The sequence below is a fragment of the Chelmon rostratus genome, chromosome 19 (genome assembly GCF_017976325.1).
Source record: "Chelmon rostratus isolate fCheRos1 chromosome 19, fCheRos1.pri, whole genome shotgun sequence".
Taxonomy (NCBI): Eukaryota; Metazoa; Chordata; class Actinopteri; order Chaetodontiformes; family Chaetodontidae; genus Chelmon; species Chelmon rostratus.
In genome coordinates, this window is record NC_055676.1 from 3867509 (window position 1) to 3887717 (window position 20209).

Consider the following 20209-nt stretch of genomic DNA (forward strand, 5'->3'; position numbering starts at 1 on the left):
TTAAGTAATAAATGTCATGTTAGTGTGATTATTTATCTGTGTTTAGTAATAATCACGTTAAAGAGCTTTTAGATGTACTTTGTGAATACATTTTAAGTTAATTTCATTTAAACTTAATATCAGTTAAGAAGTACACTAAATCAGTGTTCAGTCAATTAGATTAACAGGGTTGTGGACCATGTTAAATACATGTAGCAGTTAAAAACATTGTCTTTTTGGTCCTGTTTCATATTAAAGTAAAAGGAAACTTTTTCATGCAAACTGACAGTCGTGGCTGGAGCTACAATTTGCCCTCAGTCTGCACTGATGAACTGTGAGCTTTTGTTCTTTCTTTACGTCTCTCACTCCTTTGCTTGTTGATTGGAGGTATAAAGTCACTGTTGTTGGTTTGTTTGCAGTTGGGTGTGGTTGACAGCCCTCCCAGGGTGTTCAACAGTCCGTACGCCACGGCCACCTCCATGGATTACAACCCCATGTACCGAGTGTCTGAGTTCAAGGTTTGTAATTTGGTGGTAAAACTAAACAGCTGTCTCTTATTTCTATGTCTAATGTAGAATATTTTGTTTGTTTTAATTCTTCACTTTTTTGTTTTACTGTCAGGTTAACATAAGAAATACATAGTAAAACAGTCAGCAAAATCTGGAGTTTATATTAAACCCTTGAAGTACTCCAAAATTTAACAGAAACTCCTGCATGATGTTAATGTTCCAGTTAACTGAGGGAATGTCATGCATTTGCAACTGCAGGTCTGATGTTGTACATGCAGGGTCAGCACCAGCAAGTCTTACAGAATCAGTGGAAAAGCAGAGGAGGATTTGCACTGTTGCACTTCCTCCACATACATGCAGACATGTGAGCCTCCAGGGCCGATCACAGTCTTCTGAGGCTGACTATAGAAAATAACACACAGCAGGATGCTGACCCTCCTCTTTGCCCCCCCCATACTTCTCTGGGTTCAGGGTGGACTGTCTCCTGCCACCTCAGAGATGAACCTGTACAGCTTCAACAGTCGCAGCACCAGTCCAGTGGGCCTGCCCACACCCACCCTCACCTCTCCCCGCCCCCGATTCTCCGCCTACGACAGTCTGGTGAAGAGAAGGACCGAGATCAACAACACTGCAAGTTTACTGATACACGCAGACATGTAACACACAAAACACACACTATCATCACATCCACACTATATAATGTACGTTTGTCGCTACAGGTGGTGCCGACCCACTACAGCATGCGCTCTGCCACTCTTGGGTCCCCCAATAGAAAAGACTACATAGAGGAGTTGACCAAACAGCTGGACACCTGCCAGAAGGTAGGCCTCAGATTCACTTTGGGATTGGACATGCATGTTGTTCCGACTGTGGTTTGTTACCACAAGTAAGAATCCACAGATCTGATGGATGCCAGAGAAGTAATGTTGGGATTAGAGCCAGTGCATGAGCTGTGGGGCATCTTCTTACGTTTACATGACTGCAGTATGAAGGAGCTCATTGTGCCAGACCTACTGCTGCAGAGGCCTTGAGCCAGTGTGTGTGCTAGACTGTGCTGCAGCACTGAGAGGTTTCGAGATTTAAACCCATGTATTCACAGCCTTCTTTCCCTAAGAGGAAACAATATTTTCATTGTGTGTGTGTATCTCTCTAGCGTAACCAGTTCCTGGAGGCAGAGAGTGTGGAGATGGAGAAGGAGAGGAACCAGATCAGGTCAGACATGATGTTATTTATCTGTCTTTCTTCTTGTTTTTCCATCTGCTTGCTTCCATTTTCTGTTTTTCTTTCTTGCTGTCTTTCCTGCTATCACTCCCCTTTGGTCTCATTCTGTCCTCCACCACCTTCAGTGCTTGACTGGTTTATGACTCTGCTGCTGTAAAGTGGGTGTGGCCAGTACACTGTAGACACATCCTTTGAGTTTTCCTGGAAAAACCACCCTGAGTCCTTCACATAGCAATCAGTCCACAGGCCGTTACAGGCAATGTTTACACATTGACAGAACAAAGTGATTAATACGTGTAAACTGCTTCACATTCTTACATATTGCACGGTTAACACAAACGCATCATTTGACGAGCCTCTCCTGAGTGAAATTTTTTTTCCACCTGTAACCACGCCCACACGTGATGTCACAGTGTACTGACCACACCCTCATTACCTCACCGCTGCAAGGTGAGAACTTCAGCCATTTTCTCATATGAACTGTGGACAGCGTCCGGAGAATCATGGCCGGACATTTCCTTCCACACACGTAGCACAACAGGAGATTATTTGTATCAGACGGCGGGTAAATTCTAGTTAATGTCCCGAAAAGTTCGGAGTAGCGGTGCATGTGTGAATACGGCCTTGGTGTAAACCTGAAAACAGTCTGATGAATATCTCCCTGTGAAGGTTTGAGATGCGTGGCCTGCTGGTGAACAACGAGGACCTGCTGAGGACCAACACTCAGCTGAACAATGAGATGAAGAGGATGAGAGAGCAGATGCTAGAGTTGGAGAGAGAGAAGCAATCCATGGGCGAAAAATACCGAGAGATGGAGGTGTGGATGGATGGATGGATGGATGGATGGATGGATGGATGGAATGATAATGTAGTTATCCATGTGTTTGCATGATTAACTTTTCTTTTACTGTGCAGATTGAGGTAAAGGAGGCCCGGGAGGTGATGGTGGAGGCCAACACTCAGGAGTACGCCTTCAATTTTCTCCAGCAGTCTCTCAAAAACAGGATCCAGGACGCTGAGGTACGCTGAGCTACACAGCAGCAGGTCAAAAACCAGGATGGATGGATGTGTTGATTCATGCCTTAGAGACTATGGCAACACCTTATTTGATGTGGATAAGACTGACATGACACCTGTCATGAACATGAACGTGATGGCAGGTTATGTTTGATGTCAAGTTGTCATAACAAAGACATCTCAAACAATGACAACTTTGTATTAAAGATGACACAATTGACCGAATAACACTTAAAAAAACTCAAACTTTTCACAATGTAGCATTTTCCCATCGATTCCACACAAGCTGAAGGCTTTAAGGACAACATGAAGCTGCTGGTTGTAGGAATGTCTGCAAAGTCCAATACTACTTGCAGCATTAACAAGAAAGCAAAAAGACTTCTTGAAAAAGATGAAGACGTAACATGTTTTTACATGTTAAAATCTACATGGCTGCTGTCCATTTCCCAAAGAATGCTGCTTCCTTTCTTCCTGGCATGGAAGGAAGGAGATGCAGTTGTCAGCTTGGACTTTTTTCACTCCTCGATACTGCTGTGTTGTGGAAGCAGAGGTCTTAACAGTGTGTGTGTGTGTGTGTGTGTGTGTGTGTTGTGTTCAGGAGAACCTGGAGAAGCAGACGCAGCGCGCTCAGGGTCTGTCTGAGAAGTTGTGGCTGGCGGAGAGACAGCTGGAGGAGCTGGAGGTCGACAAAGACACCAGAGACAAGAGGACATCCGAACTCAACAGCACCATCCTCAGGCTGGAGACAGAGGTACAGAGACGGAGGCGTTTGCACACAGACTTTATGAAGATGATCCCTGTAAAAGAGCAATCTAATTTGTACTAATCATAGAGCAAATCGAGACAAAGACAGATATTTGAGTTTATATAGTTAGCACTGATGCTCTGAGTGTTGGTCAGGAGATTTAACACTGGCTCTTTTTCCAGCTGGGAGAGGCCCTGCAGGCGTCCACACAGTCTGCAGCAGAGCTGAACCTGCAGCAGAAGCTGCGTGAGGACAGCGAGCTGAGGGTGGAGGAGATGGAGGAGTCTCTGCTGGAGAAGGAGCAGGAGTTGGAGAGACTGCAGACCCTCGTCAACAGACTGCAGGGAGAGGTATTCCCACTTGTCCGATACTTAAGTTCATAATAGAGCGAAGTCCCATCAGCCTCAACTGGACTTTGAGTCATAGTAGCATCGTAGCACCATCATAGCATCTTGGTTATTTGGTGTCACCTGGATTTTATTTTGCTGGATAAAAGAAGCTTCAAATAATATGAAGCTTCTGATTTCTATTATATAGCTGAGGACACTTTTGTTATGAATGCAGCCTCGAGATCTGTGTGTGGTTGTGTGTGCGCAGGTCTCTGGTAAGCTGATTGATAAGGAGCGGACACTGGAGGAGGAGATCCAGCTGAGAGAGAGGATACAGCTGCAGTGTAAGCAAGCGGAGAGGATGGTGGACGACCTCCAGATGGAGCTGCAGAGCACCAACCAGACCAGAGATGACCTGGTCAAACAAGTCAAACAGGCTCAGGTACAAATCATTTGATAGTCAAACTGGTAGTGTCAAGGTATTAAGTGCATTAATATAACATCTTTCATGTGCAAAGCGCTTAACACACAAGAACATATTGTAAAACAATTAAAAACAGAGCAATTACAGTGTTACTGGCAGCCAAAAAGTAAATGCAGAGTTTTAATAGTGGTTTAAATACTGCTCAAGAAGTTTTACACTTATTTTATGTGATCACAGAGTGGTCACAGATTTCAAGCAGCATTCATCCTTGAACTGACCTCTTCCCCCCTCCAGCTGTAGATCAGACTGTATCCACAGCATGTTTGCATTCGTGACCCAATGATTCAAACAGAGATGTCCGCTTGAATTAATCAGTCATGCAAACCATCAGAGTTGGGGGTTAATGAGGCATTAATTATGCTAATCCTGTTTATCAATCAGCGCTAATTCCATAATCCCAAATATTCATCATGTCGCTATTTCTGAAGATACTTAATCTGACCCATTTCTAAACAACCTGAATGTGGTCTGCTGATGAGACAACAGACTGTCGTCATCATGAAGGCTGACCTCGGATCAGACGCTGTGTATTTGTTTGGTTGTGATGACTTATTGTCTCTGAACTCTTCCTCCCTCTTCCTCCCTCAGGAGAAGATGATCGACCTGGAGAGCGACCTGGAGGAGCTGCACGACAGTGAGCAGAGATGGGCCGCCAAACACAAGAGAGCTATCGAACAGGTAGATACACTGGAGACAGGAAGTGACTTAACTGAGGCTATTCTGTCACTTACAGGATTTCTGAGACGCTGACAGACCATCAGTACATCAGTAAGACAGATTTTATTTGGCTGGTTATTGAAATATTCTGTGTTTGCTGTCAGACTGAGCAGCTGCAGCTGAAGCTGATTCAGGAGAAAGATCTGAACGACCTGCTGGAAACTGACAAGGCTGCCATGGAGAGACAGGTAGTGTGTGTGTGTGTGTGTGTGTGTGTGTGTGTGTGTGTGTGTGTGTGTGTGTGTGTGTGTGTGTGTGTGTGCTTTCACTTCTTCATTTAGTCTGCATTTTACACACTTAGGCCTTCTTTCTCAATGCCTCCATCCATGTATTAAAAATTCTAATTCAGTTGACCTTTATGGAATTTTTGAGGCTGGTTCTGATATTAAGAGTTTTCTGAAAAAGATATTTGAACATTTTTAGGATCCCTGAAATTTGATGATAGGAAATGTACTGAGCGGGACATTTTACAGTGTAAAAATCAACTTGTCAGTGCCCTCTGGTGGACAAACCGTGTAATGGAGACAGTTACTCTTAACAGATTTTTGACATCTCTGTGCTGCAGTTTCTTACTGTGTAATTATCAGCTGACATATACGCAGATTTGTCTCTGATAAGCTAACGTAGGCCAATACTATCAGCCATGAATCCCAGTCAGGTTCTAATGATCATATGAAGATACAGTTCTGCCAAGTTAGTCTATAAACACTGACAGGAACTTACAGTGAAGGACATGATTAACAATAGAGAAACAAATGAAAAATGAGCCAAGCGTGTTAGATCTAATCTCTAAGACAAATCTGTCTCTCTGTCTGTGTGTAGCTGCGTGAGCTGCGTCTGGAGGTGGAGGAGCTTCAGAGCTCCAGAGTTCAGGAGGACGTCATCTCCAGGGCGGAGAGCAAAGTCAAAGAGCTGGAGAACACCCTGAGGGCCGAGGAGAGGTCAGTCACATGACTTTATGAACGAGCCTCTGGTAGAACATCAGCAGCAGCGTCTGTCTGAAAAACTAAAACATGTTCCTGTGACCTTCTGCCTGTGTCACACACAAGATCAAGTTCCCACCTGCAGTTCAGCTCATTTGGTCGGGACAAAAAGTGATCTAGTTCTGGACTAATTTAGTTCCAGTCTAGTTCTTGTTCACATGAATATTTTACATATGAACAAAGAGCTTTGGATTTGGATTTATTTGTTGTGCATCATCAGCACTACCATAGGCTCATGAAGTAACATGACTCTGTCACCAGGCCTCATGTGTTATAAACAGTCATAAACAGGTAGGATAGCTCCTGTGCGGTCCCTCACTTTTTAATGAGGAACTGCTTAAATACACACAGTCAGCACACATCCTGTTCTGAATTGCTCTTCATTCTCTGACGTATCAGGAAAAATTCCCACACTCACATGCTGGTGTGCATACGTGCTACCATGGTTACCGTGGAGATACATCATTCTTACAGACTGCTTTTTTGGCAGTTGGCAATCAGATGATTGATTTAAAGGAGCAGTGTGTCAGATTTAGGGGGATCTACTGGCAGGAATGGAATATATAATATTCATAGTTATGGTTTCATTTGTGGAGAATCAGCAGAAATGTACTTTCACCACCTTAGAGTGAGCTCTTTATATCTAGAGAGGGAGCCGTAGCGGCTGCCATAGCAGTGGGATGGCGGGATCTGCTGCACGCTTGGAAAGAGAGGATGAGGCGAGGTGTATTCAGTTGGTTGCAATCTGGGAACTCATCACTAGATTCCACTAAATGCTACACAGTCGACCTTTAATACTATTCACCAGTCGTTTAACGGCAGGATAAAAGACATGTTTAGTAAAGCAGGAGGACGATGATGCAGGTTTTAGCACCATATAACATATGATTTAGAAATGATTGCGTCTCACACACAAGCTGAACAGCAGATTTGGCATTTTTGGGTTGTAGCTCTTGTTGTGTCGTGTAGAACATCACTCCAACATCAGCCTGCACTTCATCAAACACCACAGACACTGTAATGTAACAATGTCGAGTGTGATGGATGACTCACCTCAAGCTAATGTCTCATTCATTTTAATATCAGAATAAACCGAGTGGCTGTTTTATGAGGTAGAAAAAGCGCATCCAAATATGCGAACACAGCAGCACGGTCTGCACAACGGTTAGCCGCAGCGGCGCGTACAGAAACGTGCACGCCCACAGGTGCAGCATGGTGCAGTCCTGCTGTCGCTCCATCAAGCTGCTGGCTAATGTGTTTGTGTTTGTGCAGGAACAAATCTGTTCTGACAAACACCATCAACAAACTGGAGAGGAGGATCAACGAGCTGAGCGACCAGATGGAAGAGGAACACAGGATAGCTACTGAACAGAAAGACCTGGTAACACACACGCATGCACACACACACGCACGCACACACACACACACACACTGTCCTTTTGAAATGTTTCCACTTTATTATTCTCTGAAGAACATCTGGATTGCAGACAGGCTTTAAGACACAGGCCAGAGAGAAGCTGATGTATTTTATCGAGAGACAGAGGACGGTGGCTTGTCAAACTGCGCCGCTCCTGAAGCAACACATGAAGCAGTCAAAAGACACACACATACAGATGTGCACGTATGACAACATGTTGGCTCATGCACACAAAAGTAAATTCATCTGTCAGGGAGGCGGTTTTACATCTGAATTGTTGCTGTTAACATGTTCGTCCAGTCCTGTGTGACCAAGCTAACCGCTGCTCTGTGATTGGTCCTCCAGATGACCCAGAGGATGCGCTCGCTGAAGCGCCAGCTGAACGAGGCGGAGGAGGAGGCGAGCAGGAAGGAGGCGCAGTATCGCCACACCCAGAGAGAGCTGGCCGAGGAGAGGGAGACCAGCGGCCGGCTGCAGAGGCAGCTGCTCGACCAACACCTGCAGACAAAGTACACACACACACACACACTCACAGAGATCAGAAGTCATAAATATCCAACACTACAGATGTAAAAACACACATCTGTAGTGTTGGACATTTGCTCTTTTGTGGATTTTAGTGACTCATCATCTGGTAACATGATGTGAAGCATCAGTGTGGTTGCTATGGTTACCAGGGTTTAAACCGTGACAGACACCTGCCAGCCAAGCTGAATGTTCATAGCCATTGCTTGAAGAAACTTGCAGATGAGCTTCCTCTACATTAAAGCACACGTCTGTGTACTGTCTGTCTCAGCTGGCTTATTTTCTCTCACTGTCTCTCCAACAGACGTAAGGACACTCTGACGATTCGCCAGACTCTGGACAGCCTGAAGCTGGACCTGAGCGTTGACGACGAAGACGAGGATCAGCTGCCGCAGCAGGAGGAGACGACCATCACCAAAGTGTGAACCGTCCCGCTCCTCATTCCGTCATCACAAAACGTAGAGCAGGCTACACCTTTCACTGACGGTGCAGTCAGGGTGTGGCAACATGGGACGTTTCTTTAATCCTGCCAGCACCACTCGATTACAGGAGGCATCTGCGGGTTGCTCAAGACAAAGTCCATTCTTCCAAAAACCAAAAAAACAACAGCGACCAAACCAATCAGTCCTCCAGGATATTTTCCTCTATCACTGTTGGCTCCATCTTTGTTATTTCCTAACCATCTCCTGGAAATGTCCTGGAAGGAACTGTGTAATCTGGTGCTAATTATAGAAAAAACAGAGACAAAAGCATGAATTGTCTTTGAATTTGAATATTTGTCTTCCATTTAAACACAACTGTTTAACATGTGTGCATGTGGTTCAGCTGACCTCCCATATACACGACTAAAACAGCTCTAGAGGTTAAAGCGGATGTTGGAATGAATTGGACGTGTTGCAGGTGACTCTGTGCGGATGGTATTTTCTCTATAATTAGCATCAAGTTACAAAGTTCTTTCCAGGGAATTTCTCAAGAAACGCTTGGGAAATTACCTACATTACATGATTATCTTTCTCTCTCGGTGACCAGAAGGAATTAAAACAGTAATCCATGTACATAAAAGAATCACAAAGAAGCTCCTGGTGGACTCGCTGTCAGTGTGACGGAGCCGGACACATTCACACACCTCTCAGCAAAGTCAGATGCCTCTTTTGACATGAACGTTGTCTTTTCTCCTTCTTTTCCATAGAATGTTAAATAGAATCATGTTCCGCTTGTTTGCCAAAAATAATGACTGTACAGGAGCTTGGTGCAGAGAGCGGGGAAAACCTACTGCTGATAATGACGGCGTGATGAGGGTTTGATAAAGGTGCCTTGTAGGTCTGAATCTGGTCTTGAAGTTGCTGGAACAGACAGCTGGAGTCTGTTCAAATGAGCTTTGAACAGCTAGAAGCACAGTTTTGAGTGCGAATTTCATCATCATGCACAAAAGCTCTGTGGCCTTCAAGTCTGAGCAGACGCTTTAAACTCTGTTAGACTTCAGTTTGATGACACTTGGAGCGGGACTGATTTTAATCACGTCTGTCGAGGTTTAGAAAACAAAGTGCAGCCTGGAGGGCTCAGTGGTTCCCTGTAAATCTGACAAACCTCTCTGACTTTACAGCGTTTGTTTTTATTTAGTGGAGCTTTACTGACAGGTCTGTCGTGAGGGGTTTTCCATTTTCCATATTCATCACACATTCATCTGCAGTATTCGAACATATTCTACACTGATTGCTGACATATTCCAGGGTAATGACACTCATCATGGTGTAACTGTGGGGGAGGGCTCTTTGGATGTGATTGTAGCTGTTTTTGATTCACACACACAAACAATTGCCGGATTATTTATATGCTGAACACTTTTTTGTTAATGTTGTTGCTATGATTTGAAGATTATTGAATTTTCTGTATTGGTAAGTGCGCACAGGGCAGAAAGATATTTTAGAGAATGAAATTTCGTATGATTTTAGCGATCAGTTTTTAGGGGGCTTGCTGCTGTATTGATGGAACTGTGCCTCCCACATTCAGTAGAGATTGAGAGTGAATGGGTAAGATCTGCTAAGAAGACAGAATATCTCAGTACACACTTGGCTTTAATCTGCATCTTTGTTAATTATATTTTATCCGAATTCACTCACTCCGGACAAAAAAAAACAAACAAAAAATATATTTTAAATGCTTAAAAGTGTAATAGCTGAGACGTTTTAGTTCTCAGAAGTGAAATAAATGTCTAAATACAGTTTGGATCCAAGATGTGTGGAACTGGAAAAGTGTGGAAGAGGCAGGAAAAGAAAACCAGATAACTGTGTTAGTAGCACAGTTTATATGCTATGTGGTTCATCTGTTTAACGCTTTAATTTTGCAGGAAAGAGCTTTTTTTTTTTTTTTCCAGAAGGAAACAAAGTGCTCAGACAGACAAACAGGGCTGGGTTGGTAAATTCAAATCATCAGTAGAAAATTCACTGCTTTCATTCTCAAGTATTGACTGTGGCTGAAAGGTTCATCAGTGCTTTATTTTGAAAGGACACTCACTTCCTCTTTGTGATTGAGTCGAGCCAAACTGAACCCAGCCATGTTATAACAGAACTGTATGCTCCCTGCTTGAAGGATGTCTGTCATTAACACATAACCTAAAGCTAATATTCAGATACACTTTGGATTTGGATATGTTTACATTTGTTGGTGGATTTCGCTTTTTTTTTCTTTTTTTTGGAAACAGGAGCATAAATCACAGGTTCTGTTTGATATTTTCAGCTGTTGGGAATGTAGTCGCTCCGCAGTGTTTTTTCTCCTAACAAAAGAAAGCGATAGTGTCTACAGATATGTAAAAAGAAATAGAAAACACTGACTTATTTTTGTAATTACACTCCACATTCTGCTGGTTCTGTTGTTCTCGGGTATTTATTTTTGTTTTTCACATTCTCTGTTTTGGTGAGAAGTTTCTTAGTACAAAATACAAATAAAATCTTCACCACTGTGAATTCTGGGTATCATTGTTTTTTTTTTTCTGAGGAAAAATCTGTTTTACCAACATCAGTATATGCAACAGTGGTTAGTGATCCACTGTTTTTACCTTCCTGGGTTCATTTGAGATTTTTCTCCTCCATTCCTTTTATCATCACATAAAGAGGCTGTTTCGCTGTAAGAGCCACAGTCTGACTGACTTCTTCTGCCCACCTCTCAGAGAATTGTCGAAAATCATCTGAGCAATTACTTGAAATCACAGATGAGGCAGCATTTGGGAAAAATTACTCCCCAAAAAATCTATTTATCATATTTTAGCTCATTAACTACTAATAAAAAGAACATCACAGCTACTCATTTTGCAAACTGGCTACTGTGTTTCAGAAATTAAGTTAATGAAGTTACTGAATTTCAAGCATCCATTACCTTCAATTCATTAACATGAAATCTTGCAATAGTTCAGTGAACATCAAATCTGATTTGTGTTTGTTTGCTTGTTTGTTTTGTTACATTATTGTTGAAAGGTAATGCTGCTGATTAAAAAATACAATAAAATAGCATAACCAAAATTGCATCACCATGTAATTAAAGTGTAACCTCGACAAAAATTAATGCAGATGTTTGTTGTGTTGGATTAGAGAAATCAAGCAAGTTCCAAGTGTGCTAATTGATTTGGTGAATAAATAGAAATCAAGGGCGACCTTTAACTTGAGGAAAGAAAATGTAAACATATTATAGCATGTACTGGAAAATGCTTAGCAAAAGAATTTGTAATTAAGGAGGGAATACTTGCAAATGCACTGGTATGGTCTGGTGGTGAGTCATATAAATGACAAAGACAACTAAGAAAGTTGATTTTCCATAAACACATGAAACACAGATGAGTAAGGTTGTTACATACAAGCCTGTAGGACAAATCAAGGCTGGCGTGAAAATCAAGAAAAGTCGAGAAAGAAAGAAAAGTTGATTTGAAGTTATCTTGAAATGTCAGAAAACGGTAAAAAATGCCCATCAAAACTTAATTCCCACAGCTAAAGATGGCAACCTCAAAAGTAACTTTTGTCCAACCTACAGTCCAAAGTCCAGTGATATTCAGTTCAGAGACAGGACAAACCAAGACAGAGGGTGGAACTGGGTCATCAGCAATCACTTGATTAGTTCTTTGTTAGTTAACTAATTAACGAACACTCCACTAATTGTTTCTACACAGTTTACAGTTTATTGACCTGAGAGGCCTGGTGAACCTGAAAGGACCATCAATTCAATCATATGATGGAGGCAGGTAATTTCAAGGATTTTAAACGTACATCTAGGGAAGCTACAGAGTTGTTGTTGTTGTTGTGGTATCACTGTAGGAAACTACGAGTCATCCAGACATTGATGTAACGTGAAAGTCTCTGGAGCTTACCTGGTTTCACTTACACTGTGTGTAAGGTCGAATATCATCTGCATAGCAATGAAATGCAACAGAAAAATCTGTAACAGAGCATCCGGGGGGGGGGGGGGGGGGGGGGGGGGTAAAGTAGGTCCAGGAAATTAGCCTGGAGGTCATAGGAGTGCAATTAGACACCATGTCAGCAAAGGACATAAAGAGCAGGAGATAGTGATGGTACCAGAGGAGGTCAGGAAATGTCTTCCTCAGGACTGAAGTGTTGCAGTGATGGATCAACAATAGCAATTCTCTGACCATGACCAAAAATCTGACTTGCTTTGAAATCTAATTACTTAGCTATAAGAACATTGCAATATAATCAATAGTGACTGAAATTGATTAATTACATAATGGTGTCATGTTTTGTCAGTATACCCAGTATAAAATCACTCCCCAGGCTGTTGACTTCTGTCTGGTGTCCACAAATACAGGGAAAAAAAGAGAACAACAACAAACACAACAGATTTCAAAATTATTATAGTACTAAGTCATCTTTAATCAGCTGTCAGATCTCACAATGTCTGGATAAATTGACTGCAAAGTCGATCAATCATCATCTATAACAAATGCTTCGGCTAGAGAAAATGCAAACAACTGACTCTACAAAGATACAAAACACACAAGTTCAGTTCCAGTTTATAACACTTTCAAAACCAAAAAGCCATCTGTTTTTTTGTTTGTTTTTATACATTTTACAGCTGTCATGAGCAAATGCATCCTAATATTTTTACTTAAAGTGGCACTTCAGCACATCAGCTTCATCAAAAACACAGGTATTAAATTCATACTTCATAAAATGTGCTAAAAGCACTGAAACAATGTTTAAAGTCATTGCAAATACTTTACTGACGAGTATTTTTCCCAAATAAAACTTTGTGTTTGGTTTGCTTAATCCCACATTGAGCAGGTGCCAGATGAGCACGGCTTTGCTAACGGAGGATTTTTTGGCAGTTGACGGTCTGATAGTCATTGCGGCAGCGTGGCGTTCCTGACCTGAAGCACAGACACTTGACTCTGTTTGGTCTTTTACGATTCCTGGTTCTATGAAACTGTCTGTCTGTTTAAATGCTAAAATATCAGCCTTAGCTATGATGGAAGCATGCCAACAAATATGCTTTTGCAAGTGTTAAATGTTAGTGCTAACTACTAGCATGCTAATGCTAGTAGCTAGCTTCCAGAGGGGAAACACTGGAGCCCATGGATGAAAATTAATTTTCTAATGCGCATATTGGAATAATTTACCCAACAATGGCTATTGTTCGAGTCAAGTCGAGTAAGTAGCAACCATTCAGAAGTGTTGCTGTACTTTGTCTTGTCTACATTTTTGCCATTTACTTAAAATATTTAAATATAAGCTCACTGCGATATTAATATATGAAGACTTTTATCTAAGATCTAGGACTTACTTTCATTGCAAATATTCCCTGAATTTGCTGCAGTGCCTCTGATAATACAACTTTCCTTCCAGATGACTTAAAGCATCAATAAATACTGTATACATGCTGTATAATTAAGAGACTCAAGACCTGAATGCTGAAAACAGAAACAAATGAATGCTTTGTTTTTGGACGGAGTGTCTGTGAACGTCTCGCCAAGAAACGCCGCGCTGTCACTGCTCGCAGACTCGCCAACCAAAGAGACGCTTTTAACATTTCTTAATTTTTCTCACGACAACGCAGCCATTAATACCCGCATCAAACCAAAACCAAAGCAAACTCTTCTGGAAAAACAAAACTCACAGAATAAAACAAACACAGGTTTATTTGCAGCTCTGACATCAGAAACATTAATCGCATCACAGGTCATTTCATTCTCGTTGTGTCAAACATGCTGACGGTGCAACAAACCCAACAAACACACAGGCATCGATACACGCAGTGAAAACTGAAGGAACGTGTCCAAACCGCAGGCATCAGAGAGAACTCACAAAGAGGATTTCCAAAAATAAAAGCTCTGAGAGGTACTTGGATTGATTAGTTGATTTGATATATCGGGCACAAAAACAACATGATGACTCCTGGTCTCTTTTGCCTCTGCCTGTGATCTATAATCGACAATGCATTAAAATATTTAGTAGCTCACAAACTTTACAGAGGATAAGACAGAAGAGTTCATAGCAGGCACAACATGACTCTTCAAACAGTGTAAACTTTCAAAGTGAATTCAAAATCGACCGAAGCCGAGTAAGACTTCCCAAAGAGAAAACCAGACTCAATACAGTGAACGGAAATGTGACGTCAGCAGATGTCAGATGTGGCACAACTGAATACTGAAGTTAAGCAAAAAGGCATCAAACGTTTTCTCAGAGTTTCAATCAAATTGGAGGAAATATAACGAGCAACATAAAGAGAAAGGCTGAGATAAAAGCGGACAAACTGCTTCAGAGGATTGTCTCGATTAAAAGGCATTGGTTCAAGACGTTCACTCGTCCATCGAGCTGAGGGCTCAAATGCTAACTACACCACCTTTCACTTGGTGCTGCTGAAGCTTTTTATTTGAGTTCATTTTCTTCCTGTGTTTTATTTGATCTGATCTGATTCATCTTATTTTGAATAACAATAAAAAAGAAATTAAGATTAAAGTAACTAAAGAAACAAAGTTTTTTTTTTTCAAACCAAAATGAGCATTTATGGACAACCAGCCATTTTTTCTTCAAGAAAAGAGGAAACTTTTGCCAAAGATATGGAAACTTTTGAGAAACTGAGGAGTTACACACCTGATTAGTGGCTTGAATGAAATCAACACTTAGTAATCTTTTGAAAACACACGTATGAGTCAGCTGTAATGATTCATATTTTTACAGACATTATAGGTTGTGTAATGCGAGAGAAGTGACACTCATGAACCTATGGAGAACTACGCAGCACGATACAGAGCTTTTTAGCCTCATTTAGCTCACTGTTTTGGTTTTACGGCATATTTAGTGTACGGTTCAGCCTCACCAACCACTTCCTGTCCAGCACCAAACAGCTGACACAGTTACCAGCCACATATTTTTCTCAGGAGTTGGTGGAGACCAAAATGGAGCTAACAGGAGCGTAAATATTGGAAATGAATCGATCCGGTGGACACAAACTCTGCTCCAATGGAATGAAAATATCACTCTGTCTACAACTTAATAAGAGGTTAATATGTCAATGCTGTGTTTTCAGCTTGTTCCGCTGCCCCCAAGTGGTCAAACTTTTCTTCAATTTTTTTTTTCCTTCATGAAAAAAAAAGTTGGAGCAAAGGAAACCAACAAAATAAAAATAAAACATGTGCTAAGAGGATTTCACCACTCTGCTTCTCTAAGGATTTAGAAATATGTACTTGTACATTATGATTGAATCACTTGAGGCCAAAATAAAAGATAAAATCTAAATATTTGAACCAAAAAAGGCGAGATCAGCTGAAACAGTGCAACAAAACCTAGAGATGCAGTATTTTCTGGGAACATTCTAATAATTCTGCTGCTAAGCCACCGGGAGAGAATGTTACAGTGTGAGCCGTCTCCTTACGTTGAGTCTAAAAACCCATTTCTAGAAAGTGTGCGGGCGGTTTTTGTCTGAGTGAACGGCAGAATGAGGTTTGGGTTTGTGTCATTTCCTTTTTTCATTTGGCACACTGGCTGATTAAAAGGTAAAGCTCTGTGGTGCTTTCACTTAGGAGAGGTCAAGAGGGATCCATACTGAAAATATAACTGAAAAATTGATTTTTAGAATCTTTAAAATGGCCACAGCAGTGTTTTGCCATTAACAAGCCTCACACACAGTATACTTAACATTACTGTTGATCCATTTGGCAGCCAGTGGATTCAGTGCACTTTGGAAACCAGCCTGCAGCTGTGAGCTGGGACTGAACCCGTCCCTCGCCTCGCTGAAGGACAAAATTAGGATTTAAATGCCAGCAGGCGGCACCCAAAAAGATAATTCCCCTTGTTTCTGGTGCACCTCAACGTGGTTCAACATTTTTCATGAAGTAAGGCAGATCAAGGTGTTACTTGATATAAAGAAAACCGTTGAGCTGCACTTAAAACAAAAGAGATCATCTTGGACTCTGATTTTTGATTGTTAAATTACTTCTAAAATGCTTTTAAAGACTAATGTTTTTTGCTGTGCTCAAGCTAAATATGCAGCCTTTTAAACTGATAACCTCATGTGATTATGTTTTCTGCTGGATTTCTACTGCTCTACTGTTAAATGGTGCAAAAAAGCAAATATAGTGTTAAGCAACAAAACCCAAGTTTTAGAAAGTAAAAAATTTGGTCCACAGTCATTTCACATGTGAAACCAAAAAGTCAACTCAGAGCAAAGAAAAAAAGTTCTACTCTAATTCTTCAAGAGTTTATAATAGTGCATTTTCTTCATGTTAGAGTGTGTTTTATTGATAAATTGTAATTTTCAGGTTAATTTGACAAGTGATCTTAAGAGCACTACAGCAATGAAAAAATAAGAAGAGATTTTCTCTCTGGACGGCGTGAAAATGAAAAAAGCAAAGCAAATGGGAGCATCAGATATAAAGAACAAATCAAAAATATGGCAACACAAATAATAAACTATGTTTTACACTTCTTTTAATATAAATAATTGGTCACGTTATATGCGAACAACATTGGTCATGAATGGGGCCTTAAGGCGATATTTCACTGTCTGTTATAAAGAGATGAGAGGTCAACATCGAACATCAGCTGCTCTGAAACACCGACGTCTCCCAGCTGACGTTTCCTCATAAAGGTCTATTTTCATGATGATGCTTATTACATATAATTATCTTCTCCTTTGACAAATTAATTTAACTTTTTTCCAATGCATATGCATTGAAAAGTACATACCGTGTTTGTTGTGTCTGTAAAATAGCCATTATCATAAAATTTTCTGTCATGGTGACATTGCACCCACAGAGCAGCTGATGTTTGTAGCTGACCGATCTCAAACTCTCACAGAGATGGAAGTCTGTTCCGTCACAGTGGAATAACGCTTAACAAGCCAAGGCAGTATACGTATCAGGAACAATACGTTAATCCTGGTCTAGGACACTATTAATGACATACAATGGAGGGTTTTTTTTCTCACATGTGCCATGCTATACCCATATCCGTCTTACATTATGAATGGCGTGCTGTCTGCAAATCCGAAATCAGCCGAGTCTGGAACCATCATGGAGGTCTGAAGGAGAACCAGCTGTGCAAGAGCAAAGGATAACCAACCGGGCTGCTAACAGAGAGCTAGCTGAAGCCTTTTAGTGTCTGTCCGTCTGTTCAGTTTTCAGTGAACAGTCCCGAGTTAGGGCTGAGAAAGATAAATAGTGTACAGTATATACTTAGCAAAATTACAACGTGTCCAATATCATCAGTGCAACCAATGCTCTTGAATGGAAAAAAAAGGAATGTTACGTTAGCTTAACTTACGGCATGTTATTGTTTTGGTTTTGTTTTGTTGGCGTAGAAAGCAGCAACAGAACAACCTAGAACAGGAAGAGCTAATGCGTCTGTATTTATTTCCAGATGAAAGTTAAACTGTCTATACTCTGCACTGAAATCAGCTGCTTTTGGCAATATTAGCATGCCACATGCTAACACTGCTAACACTGATAACCTCACATTACCTCCTTTGTAGCTAGCCAGCTTCAAATTCGTTGTCGGATGTGCTAACAAGCAGTCAGTGATGGTTAGCGGAGCTTGTACTATGGTGATGGACAGCCTGTTCTCACGGGTGTGCGCACAAATATTCAATTTATCATGCGTGTTGATGGAAAATATGACGACATAACTAGTTAGCTAATGACCATTATCAGAATAATCTGCTCTGACCAAGGGTCACGGGTATCTCTGTGTCCTGTATCTTTATTCATTGTTACTAAATAAAGTTTAATGTAGGCCCTAATATTTACTGCCACAGGCCATTGTGCTGTATCCTAAAGTTAGCAACAGAAGCTAACAAGCTGACATTAGCGTCACAGGCAAACAATCACTGATCAATCTGAACCAGAGCGGACATCACGGTAGGCAGGCAGGTTGGATGCTGCTGTAATCTGTGAACAGCCGCTCACTCAGGTGTCACAGACCTCCACCATGACACCACAGCTAATTACACAATTTTTACGACAGCTTGAAACACTGAAAAATGACCGCGTGTGGCTAATATGGGCGGAGCGTTGGGAAATGTGCAGGGTGGAACAGAGGAAAATAAAAATGAAAACGCGCTGGCCACGCAGCTGCTCAGCCCGGTTGCTCGGGAGGAAAGGTTTCAGGAGCGGACCATGACTTCATTTACACAAACACACAGCCTGATGTTAAACTCTTCGTGGCCCAGATTAAGCGGACACCAGATGACAGGTTCAGCAGGAAGCAAGACCTTTCCCTTGTTACGAGGTGATGAGCAGATCAGACTTTAAAAGAGATTGGATTAAATTTTTAAATCTCTTTTTGCCTGTTTAGATCCGTTTAAATCATTCAAACCAGTTGTGAGCAGAGAAATTGGGAGCGTGCAGAGTTTAGGTCCCAGGCTGCATGTTTTAACTGAGGCACATTATGTATCTGACAGTGATGAAACTGTACCCTCCTGTTCTAATTTCCTCCTGGACAGAGTTAAAAGGCAGACAGGCTGAGACTGCATTAACTTGAAGATCCACTAGAGGGGGACATGGTTGCTTCATTGCAAGACTGGCAGACAGCTGGGAAAGGAGGAGGAAAAATAAAGGGAGAGAGAAGAGGAGCAGAAGATGGTTCAGGTTAGGTTTAAAGAGCAGAGTGACAAAACAGACATGCAATCAAAGATGACAGAGAGAGTAAAAGAAGGAGGGAATGTGGCGGGTAGAAGGACGGACGACAGAGGAGCGCTGACTGGTCGTTTCCCGGACCGCCTCTTCATCTAGCATGCACATTTCTTCTCACTGGTCTGCACGTCGGCGAGCTTTGTGGCGCCGTTTCCATTTGCTGGCTCGGCGGGCGGTTTGTCGACGCACTGCTCCATCCTCTTCATGACCAGGTCCAACAGGGTTATCACCGACTTGTCCACCTCCGCTCCCGTCGCTGCACTCGTCTCAAAGTACGGGATTCTGTGAGCAGCGAGGACAGAAGTGTGTTTGAAAGAGGGTTTCAAAATAATCCAGTTGCTAGCAGACCTTTGCTTTGTTAACTCGTTGACTCGGTTCAGTAATAAGTCCACACATGATTTCCACATCAATATTTTCTCTTATTGTTTACTGAATACATAAGATAGGATTTTCTTTAATTTCTGCATGACAAAGGTTGCTGTTGGAGAGTGACATCTCAAAACTCCTCAGTGAGAAAATGGGAAATTACCAGCAATAATGAATTCAGTCCAAGGTTTGTCGTTAAAGTACTAAAACTAGAAAAACTACCTTTAATATGCAACCACTTAGTCCTAAAACAATTAGTAGAGTAACCAATTAGAAATCAATATGTGAACAAGAATAGATTGTTTTAGTAATTTATGAATTTTTTGACTGAACAACTGACTGATTAATAAATTATTATTTGATAATATTTGATAATTATTGATAATAAGAAATTGTGGTAAAAGCTCTAGAAGTGTTTGGGTTTTTCTATCTTTATTGTCACATTTTTTCATATTTTTTTCTTAGTTATTGTTTAAAACACCGTAAATAATGATGCAAACAGATCAATACTTGACTGCAGAATGATGAACGTGGAGACTAAAGCTGTCAATTTAAATGTATGTAAGCGTTTAAGACGGGGTTTATTGCTTCCTTTGTACCCTGTCTAAAAGGAAGTCATTTGTTAAGAAACTGTGAGCTGAGAGCTCATCCTCGTTTGCCAGTGTGGGAAGACTTGCAAGAGCAAGCAAGCGGCAAACATCCAGTATCATGCAACAACCATGTGTGAGGAAACACAGTGGAAATGAAGTAAGAGTGTCTAATCTGATCGAAGAGTCACATTTAAGT

At 41.4% G+C, this 20209-nt stretch overlaps 2 protein-coding genes across 3 annotated transcripts in view; one reads left to right on the plus strand and one right to left on the minus strand.

The window, feature by feature from the left end:
- Positions 1 to 10889, plus strand: part of LOC121623380 — a 60506-nt gene extending 49617 nt beyond the window's left edge. The window contains exons 10-24 of the mRNA XM_041960652.1: positions 399 to 497; positions 960 to 1118; positions 1208 to 1309; positions 1642 to 1700; positions 2379 to 2526; positions 2625 to 2729; positions 3325 to 3477; positions 3654 to 3821; positions 4069 to 4242; positions 4873 to 4962; positions 5106 to 5189; positions 5824 to 5942; positions 7257 to 7365; positions 7747 to 7910; positions 8231 to 10889. Of these exons, the coding sequence (XP_041816586.1) occupies positions 399 to 497; positions 960 to 1118; positions 1208 to 1309; positions 1642 to 1700; positions 2379 to 2526; positions 2625 to 2729; positions 3325 to 3477; positions 3654 to 3821; positions 4069 to 4242; positions 4873 to 4962; positions 5106 to 5189; positions 5824 to 5942; positions 7257 to 7365; positions 7747 to 7910; positions 8231 to 8351 (1854 nt within the window). The 3' untranslated portion in view covers positions 8352 to 10889. The remainder of the gene's footprint in view (positions 1 to 398; positions 498 to 959; positions 1119 to 1207; positions 1310 to 1641; positions 1701 to 2378; positions 2527 to 2624; positions 2730 to 3324; positions 3478 to 3653; positions 3822 to 4068; positions 4243 to 4872; positions 4963 to 5105; positions 5190 to 5823; positions 5943 to 7256; positions 7366 to 7746; positions 7911 to 8230) is intronic.
- Positions 10890 to 12793: 1904 nt separating this feature from the next.
- rab27b (RAB27B, member RAS oncogene family) overlaps positions 12794 to 20209 on the minus strand; it is a 61475-nt gene continuing 54059 nt past the window's right edge. For both annotated transcript variants that reach the window (XM_041960381.1, XM_041960380.1), the window contains exon 6: positions 12794 to 19339. In XM_041960381.1, the coding sequence (XP_041816315.1) occupies positions 19153 to 19339 (187 nt within the window). In that variant the 3' untranslated portion in view covers positions 12794 to 19152. The remainder of the gene's footprint in view (positions 19340 to 20209) is intronic.